General features: G+C 36.0%; 1 protein-coding gene across 1 annotated transcript; it reads right to left on the minus strand.

Moving 5' to 3' along the window:
* Nucleotides 1–1,980: 1,980 nt before the first annotated feature.
* On the minus strand, nucleotides 1,981–24,565 carry DAZL (deleted in azoospermia like; the record flags this gene model as incomplete). Its single annotated transcript, XM_082392573.1, has 11 exons — nucleotides 1,981–9,396; nucleotides 12,075–12,173; nucleotides 13,281–13,394; nucleotides 14,238–14,288; nucleotides 15,022–15,093; nucleotides 16,500–16,639; nucleotides 16,730–16,793; nucleotides 17,241–17,292; nucleotides 17,855–17,946; nucleotides 18,206–18,352; nucleotides 24,278–24,565. The coding sequence occupies 11 exons, from the start codon at nucleotides 24,563–24,565 to the stop codon at nucleotides 9,343–9,345; spliced, it is 1,173 nt and encodes a 390-aa protein (XP_082248699.1). The 3' UTR covers nucleotides 1,981–9,342.
* Nucleotides 24,566–24,802: the final 237 nt, after the last annotated feature.

The raw sequence follows: 24,802 nt of genomic DNA on the forward strand, positions 1-24,802 counted from the left end.
GCAATTATACTCTAATAAAGATGTTAAAAAATACTTATAAGAAAAAAATAAAATGAACTGCTGAAACATGTAGCAACATGATGACTCTCATAAACATGATGCAGTGACAGAAGCCAGACTGCTTGATTCTGTTTACACGAAATTCTAGTGCTTACAGAGTCACAATTACAGTGACCAGCCAGATCAGTGGTTACATGGTGATAGAACAGGGATTATTTTGGGGATGACAGAAATGGTCTATACTTGATTATAGTGTTTATAAGGGGATATACATTTGTCAAAACTGGATCTGTTCACCTAAAATAGATGCATTTTATTGTATGTAAATTACACATCAAAAAAGTTGATTGAAAACTGTTGACACCCAGACTCCACCTTAGACCAATTAAATTAGAATCTCTGGGATGGAACCCAGACATTGGACCTACCCAGATAAGAGCTCTATCTTATCTGTTTGGGCAGCTATAACAAAATACAATAGACCAGTTGACTTATAAACTTATAAACAGAAATTTATTTCTCACGGTTCTGCAGGATGGGAAGTCTGAGGTCAAGTCCTGGCAGATTCAGGTGTCTGGTGAGGGCCCTCTTCCTAGATGGCCATCTTTTTGCTGTAACCTCACATGGCAGAAGGGGCAAGAGAACTTCTCTCAGGCCCTTCATAAGGGAGTTAATCCCACTCATGAGGGCTTCAGTCCATTGCAAGCTCCCTGGGTGATTTTATGTGTAGCTAGAGTTGAGAACCACTGGCCCTAACTTTAAGAGTATATTGGGAAAACAGAACAGCAATAAAATATTTTTTTAAAGAGGGAATGGGAAGGATCACAGGTGACTTATTTTCTCCTTTAATCTATTTTGTATTTTCTGATTTTTCCATAATGAATTACTTGCATAATTTTTAAAAGACAGTGTTATTTACTTACCTATTTTATTTTACCTATTTTATTTATTTTACCTATTTCTTGATCTCTCAAATTTTGCTCTGTCATTCATTTTGGTGCTTAAATCATCATCACATTTGTTCAGATAAACCATTACCTGATATTCATTCATCCAAGGTGGATTAAACATCCGCCTTATACAAAGCACTGTTTTAGGAACTACAGGAGGAAAAAAGAAGAAATCTCCAGGCAATCAGAGGCACAGGTGAAACAGATGCTCTCATTTAATTTTATAAGAACCTTCAAGCATCACTGTAGAACATAACAGGAGAGATGACGATGCTACCTTATCCTTGCGCGTTTCTGGAAAACAGTCTGGAAGTTTCCTTATGAATTTAAAATGAACCTATCATGGGACCCAGCTCTTCAATTCCTAGATGTTTATAGAAAAGAAATGAAAGCATATGTCCATACAAAGACTTGTATACAAAAGTTCATAGCAGCTTTATTGCAATAGCCAAAAATTGGAAACAATCCAATTGTCCATCAACAGAAGAATGGATAAACAAATGGTGGTAAATTTATATTATGGAATACAACACAGCAATAAATAGGAAGAAATTATTGATACATGCAACAACATGGATGAATCTAAAAATGACTGTGCTGAGTGAAAATGCCAGACATAAAAGAATATATACACTGTATGATTCCATTATATAAAATTCTAGAAAGTGCAAAACAAATCTATAGTGACAAAAAGAAGGTTAGTAGTTGAGGGTGAGTTGCGAATGAATTACAAAGAGGTGATGGAAATGCTACTTGTCTTGATTGTTGTGATGGTTGTGTATATTTATATATTATATATATGTCTATGTCAAAACTCATCAAATTGTTCAATTTAAATATATGTAGTTTAATGTACACCAATTATACAACTTTAATGTAGCTGTTAAAATGAAAGGAAGGAAGGAAGGAAGGAAGGAAGGAAGGAAGGAAGGAAGGAAGGAAGGAAGAAAAGAAAAACTAGAAAAGGAAAAACGAAATCATGGAATAAAATATAGAGCCCAGACAGAGACTCATGTAAGTATGTAGTCAACTGATTTTTAACAAAGGTGCAAAGACAATGCAATGGAGCAAAGATGGTCTTTTCAACAAATGGTGCTGGAACAACTAGACGTCCACATGCAAAAAAAAAAGAATCTAGACACCCTTCACAAAAATTAACTCAAAATGGATCATATAACTAAATGTAGAATGCAAAACTATAAAAATCCTATAAGATGACATAGGAGAAAACCTAGATGACCTTAGGTATGGAGATGACTTTTTATATGCAACACCATGATCCATGAAAGAAATAATAAGCTAGACGTTGTTAAAATTAAAAATTTCTGCTCTGCAAAAGACAATTTCAAGGGAACAAGAATACAAGCCACAGACTTGTAGAAAATATTTTCAAAAGGTACATCTGAAACATCCTGGAGGAGAAAGTAAAAATAAACAATACATCTGATAAACACCTGTTTTCCAAAATATACGAGGAACTCTTAAAACTCAGAAATAAGAAAACAAACAACTCAATTAAAAAATGGGCCAAAGACCTTAACAGATACTTCTCCAGAGAAAATACACAGATGGCAAATAAGCATATGAAAAGATGCTCCATATATCATCAAGGAAATGCAAACTAAAACAATAAGATACCACTACACACCTACTAGAATGGCCAGAATCTGGAACGTTGACACCACCAAATGCTGACAAGGATGTGGAGCAGCAGGAACTCTCATTCACTGCTGGTGAGAATGAATGCAAAATGGCGCAGCCACTTTGGAAGACACTTCGGTGGTTCCTTACAAAACTAAACATACTCTTACCATATGATTCAGCAACTGTACTCTGGGAATTTACCCAACGATTTGAAAACTGCCCAAAAACCTGTACATGGGGGCTTCCCTGGTGGCACAGTGGTTAAGAATCCACCTGCCAAAGCAGGGGACAGGGTTCAAGCCCTGGTCCGGGAAGATCCCACATGCCGCGGAGCAACTAAGCCTGTGCTCCACAACTACTGAGCCTGTGCTCTAGAGCCCACGAGCCACAACTACTGAGCCCGTGTGCCACAACTACTGAAGCCACAAGCCTAGAGCCAGTGCTCCACAACAAGAGAAGCCACTGCAATGAGAAGCCCGTGCACTGCAATGAAGAGTAGCCCCTGCTTGCCGCAACTAGAGAAAGCCCGCCGCAACTAGAGAAAGCCTGCCTGCAGCAACAAAGACCCAATGCAGCCAAAAATAAATAAATAAATTTATTTTAAAAAAAAACAAAAACCTGCACATGGATATTTATAGCAGCTTTACTGCCAAAACTTGGAAGCAACCAAGACGCCTTCAGTAGTGAAAGGATAAACTGTGGTACATCCAATGAAGTATTCATCAGAAATGCGCTATCAAGACATAAAGACGTGAAGGAAACAAATACATATTCCTAAGTGAAAGAAGCCAATCTGAAAAGCCTACATACTGTAAAATTCCAACTATATGAAATTCTGGAAAAGGCAAAACTATGCAGACAGTAAGAAGATCAGTGGTTGCCAGGGCTTGGGATTGGGGGTAAGGTTGAAGGGGTAAATAGGCAACAGAAGATCTATAGGGCAGTGAAAGTACTCTGTATGGTGAATTCACATCATACATTTGTCCAAACCCATAGAATGTACACCACCAAGAGTGAACCCTAAAGTAAGCTATGGATTTTGGGTGATCATGATGTGTCGATGTAGGTCCATCCATCGTTAACAACTGTCCCACTCTGTTGGGGGATGTGGATGATGGGGGAGGCTGTGCATGTGTGGGGTCAGGGGGCATATGGGAAATCTCTGTACCTTCCTCTCAGTTTTTCTATGAACCTAAAACTACTCTGAAAAAGTGAAGTCTTTAAATAAACAAATAAAATCCTCAAAAAAGTGAAATAAAAATTTAAAAGCATCTAAAAACAATGTGAAAAGAAACAACCAACGATTTAGTGGATAATTAAACCAAAATTCAATTTAGTGGTTACTTCTTGTTGAGGAAGAGGGTGTGATGAGGGAAGGCATATAGGGAATTTTTAAATTAATGGAATATTCTATTTTTTTTTTGAGGAGGGAATTGCTATTTATTAGTAAATATTTCTTATGCTAACTTGGGTATTTTATTATTCTTTAAAGGTATACTTATTTCTATACTCATTTTTTTTAAAAATACACACACATAAACACAATTCAGATTTCAGTATGCTGAAGACTGTCTCTGGAACTTGATTTTTTAACATATTATTTCCAATGTTGATGTGTTATTAATATTCTTGTTAAGGATGAGACATACTAGTTAATTCCAAGACAGGAACAGGAGAAATGACAGGCCATACTTCTCTAAAATCCAGGTAATATGTTTTTAAAATTAGCCAAGTGGGCCAAAGACCCTCCAGGAAGGAAGTAGGGCATCTCAGCCTCCATAAAGTCCACTCTGCCCTCCAAGCTGAGCCTAGTCCCTCACACTCAGCCTACACTTGGACTCAACATCCAGCTTGTCTCCTGCACTCACTCTCTCTTACCATTCATTTTTGGTCACAAGTCTTGGCTTTCAGACTTCATTCAATCCACTTTTTAGCCTGTTCACGAGTCAACCTGGTCTGAGGACAACCGGCACTCCTGGGCACAGGCTTGGCAGGGAAAGATTAATTAAGCCAACACAATCCCTTATGAAGGAGTCACAATGGACTTGACAGCGTTGTTCTCCAAATTCAGCTATCCTCAAACTAGGGGTAGCCTGAGATGCTAACTCCCCATCTGGGGCAGTACTTCTCAAAGTGAATGTCACAGAGATCAGAATCCCAAGGGACTTTTAAAAAAAATGCATATTACTGAGCCCACCCACGTCTACAGAGTAGTGTATCCGAGCATGGGGCCCAGGAGTCTGAATCTCTGAGAAACACCCCAGGTGGTGGTTCCGATGTTTTTTGACTTCCCTGTGAGATTGGGATCACTGAAACTTGACCTGTTAAATATGAGGTTGATCTAATCATTGATAAAACCTTGGATAGTGAGTGTATGGGTTTTTACTTTGTCAAAGACAGACACACCACCAATCAGAATGATGAGCAGCAACCACGCCCCGTTCAGAAAGAAAGTGCAGTTAACCAGGTATACTATTCTAACGTTGTTCAGACTTGACTGTGAAGGGGGTCTAGCTTAGGTAAAAACAAAGAGAAAACGGCCTCTGTATTTTAAATTACCCCTCCCCATTCTCACTGGTCCAGCCAGATTTATTCTGGGGGATGGGGCTAGGTTGTTAATATTAAAAATGTTTAACATGTGTGCATGGGCAGAGGGGACCAGCCCACTGGAAACAGCTGATCTGGCTTTACCAGCACAGATCAGTTGAGTGCCAGCCCTGCCTTTCTTCTAGAGTAAATAGCTTCACCCAACACTGAGCCAGAATACAGTGTGTCTCTATTTTTTGGAGAAAGACAATAGATGTGACTAGAGCCTTAATGTACTTTTGCTAGATTTGTTTTTTGTAAAGAAGAACTGATTAAGGATTAAAACCTTCAACTTTCTGAACCGCTTGAAATGTTACTGTTGCTTCAAATTTATAAAGAGCTTTCATGACTTCAATATCCCAGTAATGCAAGCATTTGTTCTATTGTTTAAGATCTAGTTAACTGGTATCTGGGAATTTCATACAAGAAGAGGCATATTCCTGCCACGCAGCCTTAATAGAGGTGCATGTATGATACAAAGCCCCGTGTGCCTTGGGAAAATGAACTAGAGACTCAACTGGAAAGCTCTCAGACCAGTTAAAAACATAAAATATAGCTACCACAGAGCTTAATTGTACAGTGGCAGTTTCAGTTTCTGTATTGAGAGACCATTTTTTGCATTTTCTTAGGATTGGCCCACAGCTACAGCCATACTGGACACGTTTTTAACTCTAAATGCAATGCAGAATTACCTATCATTTCTTTGCTATACAGACTGAATATTCTGCATGAGCATTCAAAAACGCATGTTTATAGTTCTATGTTTATTGTGTCCTACTACCAAATGTACTGTCTACAGAGTCTTCGATGATGGGTGGTGAGGAATTGCTCAAAAAGATTCAGTTACACACAGAGAAAACATACATAATGTTGGGAAGGGCTAGATTACATAGTTATCGAAATATGTACAGGAGCAATCTTCATCTAGAAGTGTTTCAGGGATTCCAAATGATCACACTCAACAGCTGGGCCTGTTTGTAAGATTTGGTCAATGGGAAGCTCTTCTCTGCCTTATGGTCCCCCACCCTCTCTAATACTTCTTTGTGAAAGCAGAGTGGCATGCTGCCTTATCGTTGTTGCTGATTACCCTCAAACAATGGCAATGAAAGCAGGCAAAATGATTAAGCAATGTGGCAGCCCATTTTTATGAATTTACCTTTAAAGACAACCAAGAGAATTTTAGAGAAGTAGGTACAGGGCTTTATAAACTAACAGGGAACTGCAGTGGAGTATTTATTTTTGAAACTCAATGACTTCCTGGCAATTTAAGGGTGCTAATCAATATTGAATAGTTATTTTGAACAATTACAAAGATAACATGCTCTTACTAGGAAAAGAAAAGAAAGCATGCAGAATAAACTTCTTACAGAGGTGACCAAACTTTTTGGAGTTGCTTGATTTTGCCGTAACTTGCAACTTTTTACAAAAAGGTGTTCTATGAAATTTTTTTCAATCCCGAAGACTGGGCTTTGTGTTGAGAATTTTGTGGTAATCCTCAACTGCAAATATGCTTAAATTATCAAGTAGATTTAAAGCCACTGTTTTAAAATATATAGTCTAGTTTTAGGGTCTCAAAATGTTATAAACTGTAATTTAGCTTGATCAGAACTAATCAAATAATCTGGATAATGGTTAGTATATATGTATGAGTATACACAGACATTTAAGTACTACTAATCGTCAGCAAATTATACTTTAAACATCAAAATTTAATCTTTGGTGATTCAGAAGGCACTCTTTTTAATGAAGTACATGCAGTATGAAAAATCTAAGCTCTATTATCAACAACCACAATTCCCCAAAATAATAGTGTCACAGAGATTAGACCAAAAGTGTGCAACAGACAAAGTGTTTATGAAGTCCAAGTTGTTTACAGAGAGGGACCTTGGCCATGGGACTGCAGTCATATACATGACTCTCCAGCATTCCTACTAGGCACTGCTCTGCTGATGCACTGCGCTGGAACCCACTGTTAACCATCTCCAACTCAACTAAGAGAAATTATTTTCTCATGAAAATCTCTCTTAATTTCGTAAGAGAGAGCAGCAAAAACACAATGTACCAAAATGTGCTTTTATAAACAAACTCGGCCAGATTAAGAAACTGAACAATATTTACACTCCTGAATTTCAAGGATCTAAATCTTGTCACATACTACCCACCCAAATCCCCACCATTTTTTTAGATAATATGACATGAATAAGTAGGTTAAAATGCTTTTGAAAAAAAGTTTTATTTCTATTTATTCATTTATGCAAAGACAGTATCAGCACAGGTAATAGGAACACACTTTTAAGTTTAAAATTAATTTTCCATTTTGAAAGGTTCAGGATTTTGACTCTTCTACCTTACTCTTTTAAATACTTCAGTCCAACAAAACAGCAGACAAAAAGTTTATTTCCTTACTTTTCTTAAGGTCATATTGGGATAATCAGAATTGGCTCTTTAGAATTTAGGTATCATTTACAGTAACCTGGAGATTTAATCACAGAATAATACATGTAAGGATGTTATAGCACACACACACAAAAGTACAAAGAATTTTAAAAAGAACAAATTTCAGGGCACTTTCAAATTTTGAGGCCTAAGAAAGCTCTCTTGGGGATCCTCAAGTTAAAAGACTCCTCCCTTCAGATTCAGAATGAAAATTATTAGGGATTATAAAACAGTGGGCACTGATGATATGGCCCGTGGAAGCTTCATTAGGATAAGGATAAATGGAGTTTCCATGTTTTAGTGAAGGGGCAGGCCAATGAAAGAAAAGCCAGGAAGCCACTTTAAACTCATGTCCATGGCAGGTCAAATGATGCTGATACAAGTGTTTCCCTTAGAAAGGTATTACCCCATTGCTACCTTTCCAAGGCTTATTAGCCCACATACTGCTTATACTGCTACTTCTCTTCTTTACATCACCTATTCTAAGAGCAAACCTCCTGGAAGAATGGTGCTACAGACTAGAAAAGCAAGACTGCGGGTAGAGCAAAGGGGCTCTGGATCTCTAGTTGTCTGTCACGATTTACAATGTCTAACCAGGAGCCTAGCTAATCTAAAAATGGATTGTTAACACTTAACGCTAGTATAATTTTGGGCTATGCATATTACTCAACAACTTTTGTGGTTTAGAAATGCCAAACCTACTTCGATTCTACTGGACATATTTTACTTTAAAAAAGGGAATATAATAGGCTAAAAAACAAAAATAAAAATTGACCTGTTCTTTAACAAATAACTAACATTTTAATGTTTTTTATAAAAACAATTCCTTTCAGATACTCTGATTAACTTTTAAGTGACATAAAAAAAGTTTCAGCCTTCTTCAATACCAATATTTTGCACAATTTAAGATACAGCCATGGAATTTATCATTTCAAGGAAAATAAAGTAAAAGAAAATAAGGAGAATGGTAACTCACTGAGAAGCTTATGTACCTAAGTAAAGTTTAGTTTGTTTTGGATTCTTTAAAAAAAAAATTAGGCCCAGAATTTTAGTTATCCTAGTTACCATCCCAATCGGATATCTCTATGTGTGGATTCTAGATAAGATTAAATATTTTGAACTAATAAATGTAAGACCCACTGATTGGACTATCTGTTTAGAATCTGTTTTACTGGGTTTAGATAAGGAAAACTTCAGTAAAGCCAACTATATACTGAGTTCCACTGATTAAAAATGCAGTTTTAAAAACTCTGCTTTTGTGGTAAATTTCTAGACAAATCATAAAAGCACAGTATTGTAGATATTGTACTGTTCATAGGTACTTGTTGGAGAAGTGAAGTGCTTGTATTTAAACAATCAAAATTCTGACCTTTCAAAATAGGTTTTCTAAAACAATTTTTCTGAAAATCAGCATTTGCTTTTAAACTCTTAAAATGTCAATTAAAAAAAATCCTTACAGATAAATCTTAAAGTTCCTCCTTTCAGTCTCAATTTATTTTTACTTTTAACCATATATTCAACACAGAACCAGTTTCTAAGTAAATGTCTAATGAAAAACAGTTCTAATGTAAAATAAAACTAGGCAATCTAATATAACTTGTATAGAAAGTCTAAGTGTGATTTATCAAAATTCAAAATTAAATCTCTAAATAGTGGAAAAACTTTCAGTCTCTTCTTACTATTCAAAAGCTCCACCTTCCTGTGAGACTAGAAAGTTAGCAGAGGATTAAACAGACTTAAGCACTGCTCGACTTCTTCTGAAGTGATGAACTCGTTTATCCTAGAAAAGACAGAAATAGTCCATTTTACTTCACTGAAAATTCCTATTACGATTATGACCTAAGAGAGTTGAAAAATACTGTACTTAAAGCATTTATTTTGGGTTTAAAAGCTATAAATAATGAAAGAAAAGTGATCCTTTTGGGGAAGCATTCCTGAACTTTGTGATAATCAATGTACCAATGACCAGTTTTATTCAACAATTTAGTTAAAAAAGAAATATCAGTAACTCAGAAAAAGAGGACTTAGAATCAATACCCTTTTATGTAGATTAACTCATGATTTGGCAGTGATGTCCCAAAAAGACAGCTAATGAAAAGAAAGCACATGAGATTTTTAAAAGTCCTATTTTTACTAAAATACATCTGACAGAAATCATGGCTTGAGAAGAGTAATCCACTTCAATCTGAAACCCCATGCTTTTAGGTTAAAAAAGAGAAGTTTTGGCATATTTAAAAGCATATCCTTAACCTGTAATGAAAATATATAATTTTTTAGGAAATGAATATAAAAATAAAAATATATGCAAAAATTTCCTTTCACTTTATGTTGCTTTCAGATGTGCAGATAGAAGAAATGAGGCCTTACAAAGAGGAATGGAGCCGAGTAAACCAGCAATAACATAATAATAGTATTTCTTCTCTGCACTTTTAGCTTAACTGTGCCCTGTTCCTAGGGATTAAATTCCGTTGTCACATAAAGAAGGGTGACTTCTGGAAATTATGTAATCTGTTAACAGGGTAATATCCTATTTAGGTTAAAGCCCAGAAAAGTGGTCACAAACTCAAGTATCTTCAGAGATCAGGCAGGATATGAAAGATTATGAAGGAGCTGGAATTTATCATGGAAACAGTGTACATCCTGCCTCAGTGCATTCTAATTCAATTAAAACAACATTTAGCTAATCAAAATAAGTCTAGATATGCTACACAACTTCTAACTCTTAGCTCAGAGGAGCAGAAAATTTTGGAAGGTTCAAAGGGAAACTTTTAATACCAGGTAAAAATTCAAGTTTAAAGACTTGTTGGTTAAAGATTTTCTGCTTTGCAAACAAATCCTTTAGTACTACCTATTTAACCTGCAGAACCTTGGGCAAAAGTAAGCTGTCCTACAGCTCCCAGTTCTTTCCTTTTAAATTGTCCTGTCTATGCAGAATGAAACAAGAGAACAAAGATCAACTTTAAATGAATGGGTTTACTCCCCAATGAGAAGGGGGTTAAGAACTTAACTCTGCTACAGCTCTAGTCTTCTGCATTAAAGGAACTCCTAAGTATTCCTTTTAAAAACACTTCAAGCTTTATCCTATTTCCATTCATAGATGGAAAAAGCTATTCTCCTTTCCCTGTTTTAAGATACAAAGCAATGGCTTACAAATGGTTCCAAAATGGTGATTTTGGAAAAATTCTGGCAGCTCCTTGGAAAGTTAAACATAGTTACTATATGACTCAGCAATTCCATTCTTAGGTATATACCCAAGAGAAATAAAAACGTATGTCCACACAATAACTTGTACACGAATGTTCATGGCGTTACTCATCAGAGCCCAAAGTGGAAACAACCCAAATGTCTATCAAATAAGTGATGAATGGATAAACGCAAAGTGGCAGATCCATAAATAAAAAGAAATGAAGTCCTGATACATGCTGTAACATTGATGAACCTTGAAAACATTTTGCTAAGTGAAAGTCAGTCACAAAAGGTCACATATTATACTATTTATATGAAATATCCAGAACAGGCAAATCCTTAAAGAAAGGAGGTTAGTGGTTGCCTAAGTCTAGAGAGTATGGGGGAATAGGGAGTGACTGCTAATGGGTAGGGGGTTTATTTTGGGGGTGATTAAAATATTCTAAAATTGATTGTCGTTATGGTTGCGCAACTGTTAATATTCTAAAAAGTACTGAATTGCACACTTTAAATGGGTGAACTGTAGGGTATGAAAATCGTTCTCTCAATAAACCTGTTACAAAAAACAACAAAAACCTTCCCTTTACTAATAAGCACAATATTCTTCCCCCATTGAAGCGACTGGTTCCTTTCCATAATCAGAGACTCAGAACTTAAAGGGATCTTAGAGACTCATTTCAGACTCATAAAAACTGGAGCCTTAATAAGATTTAAGTGATTTGTCCAAGGTGATAGAACCAGGATCAGAAACCAGAACTTTCTTAAATTCAAACACCCATATTCTTCTCTACTTCACCAACTCTGAATCAACTTCCATTTCTTTCTACTCAGCTCTTTTTACTACTTCATTTTACCTCTTTTCTCCCCCCAAAACACTGTTCAAGCATCATCTAAGTGATCGATTTCTTTTCTTCTCTTTAGTCCAATATCTACGTACTCTCAAGTTTTGCTTTCTGTTTCTAAAATTTTCTCTTTTCCTATTTGGTCAAGCCAATATTCTCATTCAACTCTCATGAACCCTATCAATTACAGTACAGGCTTCTGCTAAAGATATCTTCCCTAAGGGCAAACTACACTGTATCAAGATTTGAGCAGCTAGAATACACTGCCACTTAAAACTCACTCACAGAGATTTACCAGGTTACAGTCAGAAACTAACAGTTCAATTACTGATATATGCTCTATGTAGTATCAAAATATATATACCACAGAAAAAAGATACTTTATGGCTGACAAGTGTGCTTTTTATCCTGTATACTATTCCTTTCATACCTTGAAGTAGTCATCTTGAGTAACAAAGGAGTTTCTCAATCTGTTCTCTGGATTAAATAGACAAGATACCACTGTCTGTATGCTTCGGTCCACAGATTTCTGAAACACAAAAGTTTTCGGTAAAGACTATTCCTCCTTTTACTCACTGGTAACAAGCTTTTTGAAAAAGTTTAATGAATACATACACTTATTTCTAAACAATTCTCAGGTAATTTTGTAATACGTGCCACGTGTCACTTAGTGTGTAACTTTTGTACCAAATTTAAGAATTATTTCAGAAACTTAGTGATAGAGTACTGACTTAAAAAGCTCAATTAGTCAAGCCCTAAGATATTTGCTTAAGCCTCTTTAATTTTTCCTGTTAGATAAAAAACAGTGGACTTCAACATTTCAAGAAACATTTAGGTTAAACTTTGGTAATATAATTATACTGTAAGTTACTTTGATATTTTTTCAAATTTTAAGTTGTGTAACAAATCTGGGAATTTTTTCACCCCACAGTTCAGTAGTTCTCAACATTTTTCCACTGAGAAACACATGAACAAAGTACACATACTCCAGTGGGAATCATCCAATGTTATGCACATTCCAATCACATCAATTACTTCCATATTCTCACCCATACAAGAAAACACAGAATTCAAGAGTGAGGGCACTGTTATTATAGGGATCTGCTCTAATGATAAAAAAGAAACAACTCTGTCTGTTTTAGTATTTCAATTACTAGCGGCTCCACCACTCTTGAGAGCTGCTACCATATATAATGTTATGGAGAGAATACCATAAATAACTGTATATTACTATTTAGCTAAATAAATGTTTAAATTGGCAAAAGACAAAGTAGATATAATTCATACTAATCCCTCTTTTGAAGAGTAGGATTCTTGAGGAAACCAACCCATTGCACTCTGCCAAATCACGTTAATATTTATTAAACTACGGTTAAAAAACAACAACAAAAAAACCCCGATGAAAACAGAACAGAGGGAAGGACTACTGAATCAACAACTATATATACACACTGAAAGTTTGGGGATGCCTAAAATTTCATTAACTTTTACGTAAACTGCAAAGTTATTAGCCAATGACTCAATCTCTGTAATGTATTTAAATTAGGGCAAAGATGCTTGCTTCTCAAATGGCCATTAAAACTTGAAAAAATAAATATAAAAATATAAATATTAATAAGCAAAATTAGATGTTTGCCTTTTGTGGGCCATTTCCAGAGGATGCAGTAGCTTCAAGAACTGAGCATTCACTTGGCAAAACTTCAACTCCTGGATCAACTTCATTATAGTGGTAGTTAACAGCTGTATACGCCTACATTTAAAATGATAAAAGTGTAATTAAAGAGATGTACATTAGATACATTTCTAAACAATCTATTCTTCAAAATGGTGAGCTGACACTGAAAGTCTAAATGTGGATTGTGAAGTTCAATTACATTATTTCAGAAACTATTTCAAACTGTAGAGTTGAAATGCAGTAAGGCAATTTTTTATTTTGAAATGTCAACACAATCAGAATTAGAATTTCCCTAAGAAAAAGAAACTCCAACATATAGTAAGGGAATGAGAAGGGAATTTCCTAGTGCCTGAGAATTTCAGCTCATACTATATCCTTCAAATATCCAATCCTGATGAAAGACAGAAGATAACAAAAGGCTCAGGTGTTTTAGAGGTAGCACCCTCTCTTGTTTTTTTCCTTTTCTTATATAACATATAACAGTATTGACAGCAAAACATTTTTGCTTCTCTTCGTCACATTTTTTATGGCTAGAAAACTAGAGGCAGATTCAATACTAATTCTAAATCCCTGGAGTTAGAATTAGCATAGTTATTAATACTACCTTTCTTGGTTACATATTCTATCAACAAGTAACTGAGCACTTGTTGTATGCAGGACAGCCATTGCTTAAGTACACACACAACAACCTGAGAAACAAAAAGCACAGTTTCTCCCACGGGAGTATATACTTGGGTTGACAAGAAATAAAACAACACATAATGTAAAAGAGCATTTAAAATATTTCTAGGCATATTTGATATGGCAAAAGGTCAAGAAATATATAATAGCTGAACAGTAAAATACTTTAAAATATATAATAGTTAAACAATAGAATACTTTAAAATAGGAAGTACATGTTTCGCTAATTCACCTTACCGGAGGAATAACATAACTCCTTTGTTCCACAGCAGGCCACTGCGGTGGCATCTTAGGAAAAAACAGGAAATAATTATTTAAATATACCTTCACATTTTCACAGAGATATGAGATAGACAATGTTGAGGTATCTGTCATGCTGGCTCCTTGACCTTGTTATAATAAAAGAAACAAAATGGAAGAATAAAGTACTTTCTGTTTCTGATACCTAAGGATTTTATTGTTACTTTTATATATAAACTCCATCTTTTTCTCAATTTTCTGGAGTTGGTCTACAGGAAAACTCAAACATACAGTTCTGTGAATATATTATCACAGATATGGTCATATCCATGGACAGAAATTCAGAGAACTACTATCTTGTAGCAGCCAGCTGAAATAAACACTATCAAACATAATTGGAATTCAATGCTCTAAGAACTGAGTAGTCATTTTATTTCAACCTATGCCATTAGAAAAACTCATAAAAGTCAGCCTGGATGCTTCAGCTATTTGACAGAAAAGATGAAGAATACATGCTGAAATATAGAAGAGGACACCAAATCTTGTAAGAAAGTACAAGAGAAAGCTTCTTCCTAAACTCATTCCTGTCAAAAGCTTCTTGCTAAGCTCATTCCCTTATTTCTAAGTAACAGAGAAGCCCTAATTCTAGACTAATTCCAAGTTTTTTCTTAAATTTTAAGCACACTCAACTACTTTAAACGACAAACTATTAGGAAAATTTACATAAATAAAGGCCTCAATAATATTCCAATGTAAATCATTTTGATCCCTCTTAAATTACCTGATAATTATAAACAGGCAGTTGATATCCAGTGATAACCTGAACTGGTGAACTTGGATAAGGAGGATAAGCCTGAAAACAAATTTTACAGAAAGAATGAATGAATGAGATATATTTTTAAAAATCAGAAAGAAGGAATATTATTCCCAATGTAACAAAAATATGAAAATAAGGAAATCTTAGCTTTTTCATATACAATGCAAGATTCTATTTGAGTGACTGGCTTCATGAAGAAATAAGTATTCTCTGTCAAATGTTAGTCTTTTGGGCTGGGAGAAGGAAGACATAAATAAGGTAAGTGACTGATTTTGCCAGCCTAAGTTTATCTTATCTGTATATTTATTCCCACCCAGAAGTTGTTTCTTACATGATGATAAGGCTCTATTAGAACAGATTTCCATGTTAGAGTTATATTAATACATGTGTTCTCTTTTTTTGTAAAAATACTTTTAAGCAGTTTTGTATTCCTTTGACAGTATTTTGGGGTAACGTGGAATCCTCCTACAGACTTTCTGGCTCTTTCTGTATTTCACTTCTAAAAGTTAAGGGCAGTATATTACCCCAAACTAGAAAAGAGACAATACAATGCCTTATATCTTTCAAAAGGTATTTACCGATTGAAAATATCTAGATAGTAGCATACATAAATATACCAGAATAGGTAATAACACCTCATGGTAAATGTTAGGAACAAGTACGGCTTTTCTTCTGTGTTTTATGTAAGAAAAGTAAAAAAAGATATTTCCTACACTTCAGGTAGATGGAAAATGTAAACAAATGAGAGACACTGCAGAACTATTTCACTATTATTTTGTTTCTTTCTTTTCCTAAAAATAAAATGTCTTTTAAACTGAAGAAAGTAAACTGAACTAAGAAAATAAATATCATCAATGGGAGATAAGTATTCCAAATCCCACTTCAAATATTAAAGTAACCAAGACAAGACAAATCATATGCCAGAAACTCACAGAGTTTACAAATATAGTTAAGTCATCAGAAATTTATCCATTCTAGAACCATAATACATCCAGAAATCAACAATCTATATGAGGAAGCATCTGGAAATCATTGCAAATAAAGAATAGCTGACCCTAGAAAAGAACAAACCAGGCAAACACATGAGGAAAGCTGCCTTCAAATATTCTAGGAGTTATTTGGGGAAAAAAAAAAAAAGATACATTCTATGTGGCTACAGCCGTCAGTTCTAAGATAAAGGCTTACAAACTATATAGAAGCAGATTTTAGCTTAGTATGAGAAGTAACACTAAGAATGACAGATTTCTAACAGGAGTAACAGATGTCCCATCACTCAAAAACATTCAAACAGGAATAATATCGTCACTTATTATGGAAATTGTTGACGTAATTCCACAGAGGGTAAGAAGTGAGACTGGCTTAATTTTTAAGGTGCCCCCATCTTATTGTATAAGATTTCTAATAGAATACACAAAAAAACCAGGAATGTAGGTAATTCTTACCTGAACATACTGAGTTAGAGGATTCATCATGGTTGGAGGGTGCATGTAAGCTTCCGTGTTTGGATTACTCCAGACACTCTGAAACTGTGGTGGAGGAGGAGGATTAAAAACGAAAGGACGTGGCTGCACATGATAAGCACCTTTTTAAAGAACAAAAAGAAAACAAAACTTATTTTTAGTTCTCTGAAAAGCTACACATGTCAATGAGAACAATTCCTTTCTTTACTCACATAAAGTTTGTTTCCTGATTGCAGGGCCCAGTTTCAGCCTTTTACCATGTAAATTTATCTGTGACTGAAAATAAAACAGTAACAAAACTAGAATCAATGTCTAAATCTTTACTTCCAAGACTTTGGTAAACACCCAAGTTCTCTAAAATTACTACTATCGGAGAAGATCATTGCTAAGAACATACCAAATCAAAATGTATCAGCCTGAAGTTACCTTACTTACCTTCACTACTCTAATCAAATGTTGAGAGGTGGTGTGGAATTTGATCAAAAACCTTTACTCTCTATCTCTAATCTTTCCTGTCTCTGGATCATGCAGCTGGATGCCCAATCAAAAATAAACAGGTTCTGACAAGTTATGTAAGATTATTCTAAGGCTGGATTTCAAACAGAAAATACATTTATTTCTATACATTATACAAGACTGAGTAAATATTCAGGACTCAAACAATACTGAACACTGCATCCATAAGGTAATTAAGAGATTTTTTCCCAAAAGAAGATTACTTACTTCTACTATCTTCTGCACATCCACGTCATTATAAAATGAAACAAATCCATAGCTAGAAAAGCAGATAAATGAAGTATAAAATCACTACCGTAACAGTACGTGGTTTGAAACTTCAGTATTCCATGAAATAATTGACAAAAGTAATAATGATAAAGGATGAAGAATATACTGAGATAAATAACTGTAAGATGTACATGATAGATCCTCTATAAATACTGTTTTATTTTCCTATCGTCATCTGTATCAGAATGCACAAAGATTAACAAAAAATTCATACCTATGAATCTGAATTTAACTTACTATCTATGGCAAGATGGTCAAAATTTAAGATACTGTGAAATGTGTGAAGAAAACAATTCTTCAATAAAACTGATTAATCCACTTAAGTGAAACAAATGAGGATGGGAAACATTTAAATACAAACACTAGGCAAAGGATTAAATAAAACAGCTGGCAGCAAACTTTTATTCTCTACATGAAAGAAATTACAAAGCAACAAATTACATTTATACAAATGTTACAATACCAGATTTGAATTTTTCTTTTCTGAAACTCTATAGATGCTATAGTTCAGATATTTATTATAATTTATATTGAACATATGTTTCACTTACCCTTTGGACACACCAGTTCGATCCGTGATTATCTTCACTTCTTTCACTGAACCGTATCTAGCAAAGAAGCTTCTAATTTCGGTTTCATCCATCTATGAAGAAGAATTTGACTTCAAGATTAAAAATTCAACATTCAAAATTTTCAATTATACTATAAAGAAGATTTGATGATGTGGAAGTATCTCCTCCATGTATCCCCAAATTATCTGTAGTTCTTTGTCAAAGATATTTTTAGTCCCTATAGGTTAAACATAAAAACAATCCCCCAAAAAAGCCTTATGTTTACAACAGGGCCCAAATCCCACTATTCACAGAATACTTTCAAAAATAAATGAAACATGAATACAATACCCTAACATCAATTCCACCAACGAAAATAGTGTTTGGCATGATTCTGCCTTGTGGTAAAACATAGCCTTGGCTGGTGGCAGCTGATGAAGACTGGGTGCTGGCCTCTCTGGAGGTGGTTGAGTTTGGAGTGTCAGGATCTGCAGCAGACTGTAATTTGGAAAGCAGATATCACCACTAGATATACAGGCTAAAATCACAGATGATATGAAATATAATTTATGTTTTTAAAATACAAAATATTTTCATATAAATTACTTTCACTGTAAATTAGTCATCAATATAGCTTAGTTCAGGCTCAAGGTCTAGGGTAATCAGAGTAGACCAGCCTGAAATTTTAACAGAAGGGTATATAGTACTTTCTCAAACCCAGTGTCACTCACCACTATCCCTGGTACAGTGCTGTGGCAGAATACTGATTTTATATTGAGTTTGTGAAATACTACGTGAACTGGTTAAGTAATTAGAAAGTTCGGCTTTGTAAAAAGTAAAGTTACTAAAATCATTCTGTTGTACGTCAATAAGCAAATTCTCACTTTTCTGAGTACCTTATTCAAAAGTATGGTAAGGATAACCAATTTTTTTATAAGTTGCATCAAAAAGGAAACAAGAAGGTTTTAAACCAATTTATTTTGCCTCATCTTCCTCTTCACCAAAACTAACACAGACTTTAAAATTATAACACTCCTTGTGTTAGTATGCCTGCTTTACTTTGGAAATGGATCATGAAAACATCCTTTGCTCACATATCATAGCTCCTGCTTTTAAAAAAAGGGTTTATAATCCTTTTCCCTAATGGTAGGGTGTTCATAGCATCTTTAAAATAATGTTTTCTTCTTGAATAATACCAAGTAAGGCCTACTGATAATTCTAATTTTCACAATGAGCTGAAAAATACAAATGATATCATCTTTATTTTCAGAGACCCACACAAGAAACTTATTATTTTTCTGAATTCTGGTCAGAACTCTGTCTTTAGGCTTCCCACACTAAGATTAATGTAGATTTTTCTGAATCAGAATTTACTGGTAATACGTATTTCGGAAACAAAAACTGATTTAGCCAGGAGATCTAAACATTGATTTAGTCAGACATTCGTGTACCTTACTATGTTATAAATCACTTACTTAGCAGTTGTTTATCTCTTGGAAAACTGCTTTGAGAATGAAGTGAGATAACATCTGTAAATTCATTTTGTAAACTATAAAGTGGTATGCCAATACAAGTTAGCATCCTGGTATCTGAATTTATTTTCAATAGGTTAAAGAAAGGTTTCTTTCCTGGTTTTACGATTTATGTACTTATTTTGTAGATACTCTATTAATTAACAACTAATTTGAGTTGGAACCTCAGGAAACTATTTTATGGCACATTTGCTCATTTGAAATTCATTTATGAAGTGCCTATTGATTATAAGTAGTAAATACAAAAGGCTGCAAGAGAGAGATATAGATATTATACTTCAGCTTATGAAGGAAAACAAAAACAAGGACAAAAGAAACCAACTGATACATATTTTTAAAAAGATAAGCAAAATAATTTTTACAGAAATTAATTACAATAATGAAAAGCAGGTAGAGTTCCTACTTTGTTAGGTGTTAGAAATTACTGATAAATTTAAGATTCTATAAACTGCTGTACTAATTAGCTATGAAATCAAAATTGTTAAATTACCAAATTTGAGTGTTTGGGCTTTTCTCTATTAATTTGTGTTCATACTTGCTATTCAGTGTTTCTATTTGAATAGTTCCTGATTCTTTCTTTTAACTATGGTACAGTGATATTCCAAGACAATAAAATCAGAGAAAGTAAAAACCATTTCTAAAGCTTTTCCATTTTTAAATGTTTTATAATTTTATTTTTTTTCTAAATGGGACTATATTTCGTAAGTCACATACCTTGAACTATCGAGAAATTTGACTAGATTTCCCTTCGTCACAGACAATTTACCAATCTCTTTCAATTAGCTCACATTCAAAAACCCAAAACAGGAATAAAACAAAAATAGCAGTTCTGAAATTCTTATAAGACTTTTTCTCCTTCTCAATTTCCCCTTCGTTTGTGGATGAACTTTGGATACCTTTTTATTTGACAAACTATTTATAGTATTAGCTGTCTGTGAACCACAATGGATAAATGTATTTCAAATTAGAGGTATAACATTAGGCCAGAAAACTGTGCCAGATTATAAAGAGTTATGATAATATATTGATTTTCAACCAGGGAAGATTTTGTGGCCCAGGGGCATTTTGGGTTGTCACAATTGAGGGGTGTACCTGGTATCTGGTTGGCAGAGGCCACAGATACAATAAGCAGCCTATAATGCAAAGGAGAGCCTCCCACAACAAAGAATTATCTGGCCCGAAATTTGCATAGCGTCACAGTTGAGAAACCTGTGATAGTGTTGCCAGAACTGAAGAGAGAAGTTCTAATTCTTATATCCTATTTACAAAAGTAAAATGGAGATTTGAGACAACTAAACAGTAATTTGCAAAACAGAAAAAAGCCATTAGATATTATAGAAAGTTTGGTTTCGGGCTGGGTTGTACAAATTGACTGTCTGCTTAATTGAGCTATTAAGTATAAAATTGATCAAATCATTTCACTAGTATCATAATGTCTTAAGGAAGGCATCGTTATGTCCATCCTAGTCCTGAGCCAGCAGATGGTGCTCAAAGCTAAAGTAAGGAAAGTACTCCATTTTAAGACGCTTGAACAACAGGGATTTTAAAACTTCGCCTGTATGTGTATTTACATACAGTTATAACTTATATATACAAATCCAGAACCATGCACAACCTTTGGTTACTTTTAAACTATTGCCAAAAATACTTCACAAATGAACTCTTAGGCTAAAGCAAAAAGTTTGAAGAAATTCATCTTACCTACCAACAGCATGTAGAAAATAAACTGAATGAAAGAAGTAATTATTTTTCTTAATTACACCTTCAAGTGAGTTGATGGGTTCTGAAATGAGTAATTCTGGAATATTAAGTAGGAGTGAACTTGGAGGGCATCATATACAAAATTCTCATCACTGCTATTCAGTAATATATTCCCTTTTATATTTGGATGACCAAATGACAAAGATAACTAAAAGCTGGAAAAAAAACTTTATCATTACTAAAGCTTCTGGGATGTCAGTCAGCTCTTTGACATTTTATTCAACTATTATGTCTACATGCAAGCAAACTGAAATAATTTGCAGTCATCAGTGTCATATCCACAGAAGGAAGTAGTTATTAAAGAGAAAAGGAAATTCTATTAAGGAAATAGTAAATGAAAATCAGAATAAAACCCTTTAAGTAAATCAAAGAATGGACTCTGGGGGGGCAAGGGGAATCCAAACAACAAACAATCCTGGGAAAGCTAAGCAAGAAAAAGGCAAGAATACAAAAATACACATTAGTCCTGAAAAATTGGGATATGAGTACAGATTAGAATGCTCTGTAGGAATAAGTTTGGAAATCTTGATAATATGACTAACTTTCCAGAGAAATGTAAACTTTTAAAGACAATCTTAAGAAAACAAAGAGCACCCAATTCCTGGGTCAGTTTCACTGGGAGTTTTCTCAAACTGTAAAGAAACAGGTAATTTGTGTGTGGAGGGCAAACGGGGTGGTTAAGAGGGGGCGCACCTAGACAGAAACAACGGTAGACAGGAGAGAGAGTGGAAGAGAAGGAAAATTCAAATGTTTTAAAAAATTTTTCAGAGAAAAGAAGAAGAAAGAATATTTCTCAATGCATTTTATAAAACTAGCACCATCTAAATAACAAAATCTGGTTAAGATGGTCCACCCCTGCCCCCAACACTGAGATGCTACATTCTAGCAGTATACAAAAAAATATACAATTAAGAACAGTTTACATTGTAAATTCAAGGATGGTTCATTCTTAGGAAATGTGTTACTGCAATTCATCACTGCAAAAGCATCTGATAAAATACAGCATCCATTTCTTAATTTTTAAAAAACCCAAGTAAAATAAAAACATCTTATTTTCTATTGATCTAAATCTAGGCTATCATCAAGCTTAAAGTGAAACATGATAGTAATTTACATTAAAATTAGAAATAAGGGTCTCTCCTTATCATCCCTATAAATTTTTTCCTATATATAACTAATGTACTAAAATAGAGTTGTTATAAATCACCAAAAGATAAATATGCAAATAGAAAGGTGGATTAAGAATTAAAAAAAAAAAGAAATGCAAAAAGCTAATGACAAACTTTAACTTCACTAATGATAAACAAAAGAAAAAGTACATCAACACAGTGAAATATTTTCCAGTTATTAGACTGGCAACTTTAAAAAGTACAATACCTTTCATTGGAAAGTGTGTGGAGAAGGGGTCACACTACACACCATCAGTGGGAATATATAGTGGTATGTGCTTTATCAAGAGTTACTAAGAAAAATGTATCATAATTCAAAATTGTTACAAAATGAGTGTAACCTTTTCTCCCAGTTATTCCACTCCTGGCAATTTATTTCAAGTTATTAACAGAATAAGCATGCCAAAACATTTGCACAAACATACTCATTATGGTATTGTTTTAATGTAAACAAATTACTCATTATAAGGGAATCTGGTAAAATTAAGTAATGGTAATATAGAAATATATAATTTTTGGTAAAATAACTAAGTATATATTCAAAATTATTTTACATTTCTGTTTGGAATAAGGCCCACTACACTAAGTGAAGGATACAGGTTGTAAAATAGTATTACATAGCACGGTAAAATTTTTATAAAATAAAATGTACCTATATATATGCAATACATGCTTGAAAACAATCTGGAAGGGCATACGTACATCAAAACTTCAATAGTGGTTGAATGTTGGGATTAAGATGGACCTCTACTTTCTTACATTGATTATCTTCCAATGAGTTAACGTATTAGTTTTGTATCAGAAAAAAAAAAAATCAGTAAAGTTATTAGCATTTCCCCCCTTTTCCTCTAAAAAGAGGAGAGGACAAAGTTGGAAATAATTACAGTAACTCCAATTATTATTGATATGGATACGTACATGACATAATTATTACAAATAGTTACAATCAAATTTTTACTTTAAAATTTATACATTCTAATAAATTGTATATAAATTTCCTCCCTTTACCTCTAAAAATACAGAAAATAAGTTATTACACTACCGACAACTACACATATATAATACACCTGTGACTTGATGGTTGGTCAAAAGTGTTCTCAGAGTTGTACCTTGAGGTGGTGAAATCAACTAAATGCACTTAACAAAACTCACATAAATGTCACCCAACAGAGCATGTAATACTCTAGGGACATTTTGTTGAAGGTTTCTGGTTTCTCTTGGGGAAAAGTGTTCCCCAGATTAAAAACTGCTAGACTTCCCCAAGCTGCGGCCGCTCAGAGACGTGGACAGCGCCGACCTCGTGCGGAAATGATGGCGTCGGGTGAGCTTCCGCCCTGAGGTCCCCGCGGCCGCCACTGCGCAGGCACAAGGCTGCCCCAGGGGCACCGTGGGCGCAAGCTCTCCAGGTCCTGCCCCGCCCCCACTCTGGGCTTGGACACACCCCCAAAGGCCCCCCAGGAACCCCGACCCCCGCCCCGTGCCAGACCCGTGGGGCCCCGCCTCCCGAGGTGGCTCGGCCCGGCTTCGGCGTCTGCACGCAGGCGCTCGGCAGGCCCGACGCCATCTCGCGGAGGCCGCCCCGCCTGTCTCCTCAGAATAAGCTTGGGAAGGGAGGCTTCTAGAGTGGGGTGGGGGTGGGGCGGAGTGAGGTCCCCGCCCCCCAGTCCGGCCGGCGGAGGCCGGAAGCCCCTCCACACCCTGGCTGCGTTGGCGGGATGGCCGCGGGCCTTGCACGTGCTGGGCGGGGCCCCGGGCACTCCCTTCCCACAGCCAAGCCTCCCGCGCCTCCCGCCCCTCCGCCGGCCCTCAGCGCCCTGTAGGCCGTGCTGGACCGCCTCCCCCTCGCCCTCAGGCCGGGCCCCAGTACAGGAAAGCCGGGTGGCCCCGCTCTCGGCTCCCGTCCCCCGTCCCCTTCAGCACCCCGGCCGCCCTGAGGAACCCCTCAGGCCTCCTCCACTCACCATGATGACGGCAGCCAGTGTTCCCACAGAGGGGCTCGAGAAGGAGCTGAGGCTGGCTTCAGGCACCGGGGCTGCTGTTAGGCCTGCTCGTACCCACCGCCCGGCTTGACTGGGCAGAGGAAGCAGAGATGGACGAGCGAGGAGAAGCAGCGCCTGACGGCGAGGCCGAGGGGCGCAGGCGGACTGAGGCGTGGCCAGCGGAGCGCCCGGACGTGGCTCCTGCGCAGGGTGAGGGGGCTCGTCGGAGAGACGCGTCAGCCAATGGGGGGCCGCGCCGCCGCCCCCCATGGGGGGGTCTCGCGGGGCACGACTATGCCGCCCGGGGGGCACGGAGGGGGTGCGCGCGGGCCGGCATCGTGCCCCTCCCCCACGCCCCAGGCACAGACCCCAGACGAAGGGGCCCACCGACCCACAGAGACAGGCATCACCCCAAAAGTGCCTTAGAGGCACGCCTGAAATAAGTATGCATTCTCAAATACGTGTTAAAGTTAAAAACAAAATTTTAATGTGTCCAGGCGCTGGTAT

The sequence above is a fragment of the Balaenoptera borealis genome (genome assembly GCF_965194805.1).
Source record: "Balaenoptera borealis genome assembly, chromosome: 5".
Lineage (NCBI taxonomy): Eukaryota > Metazoa > Chordata > Mammalia > Artiodactyla > Balaenopteridae > Balaenoptera > Balaenoptera borealis.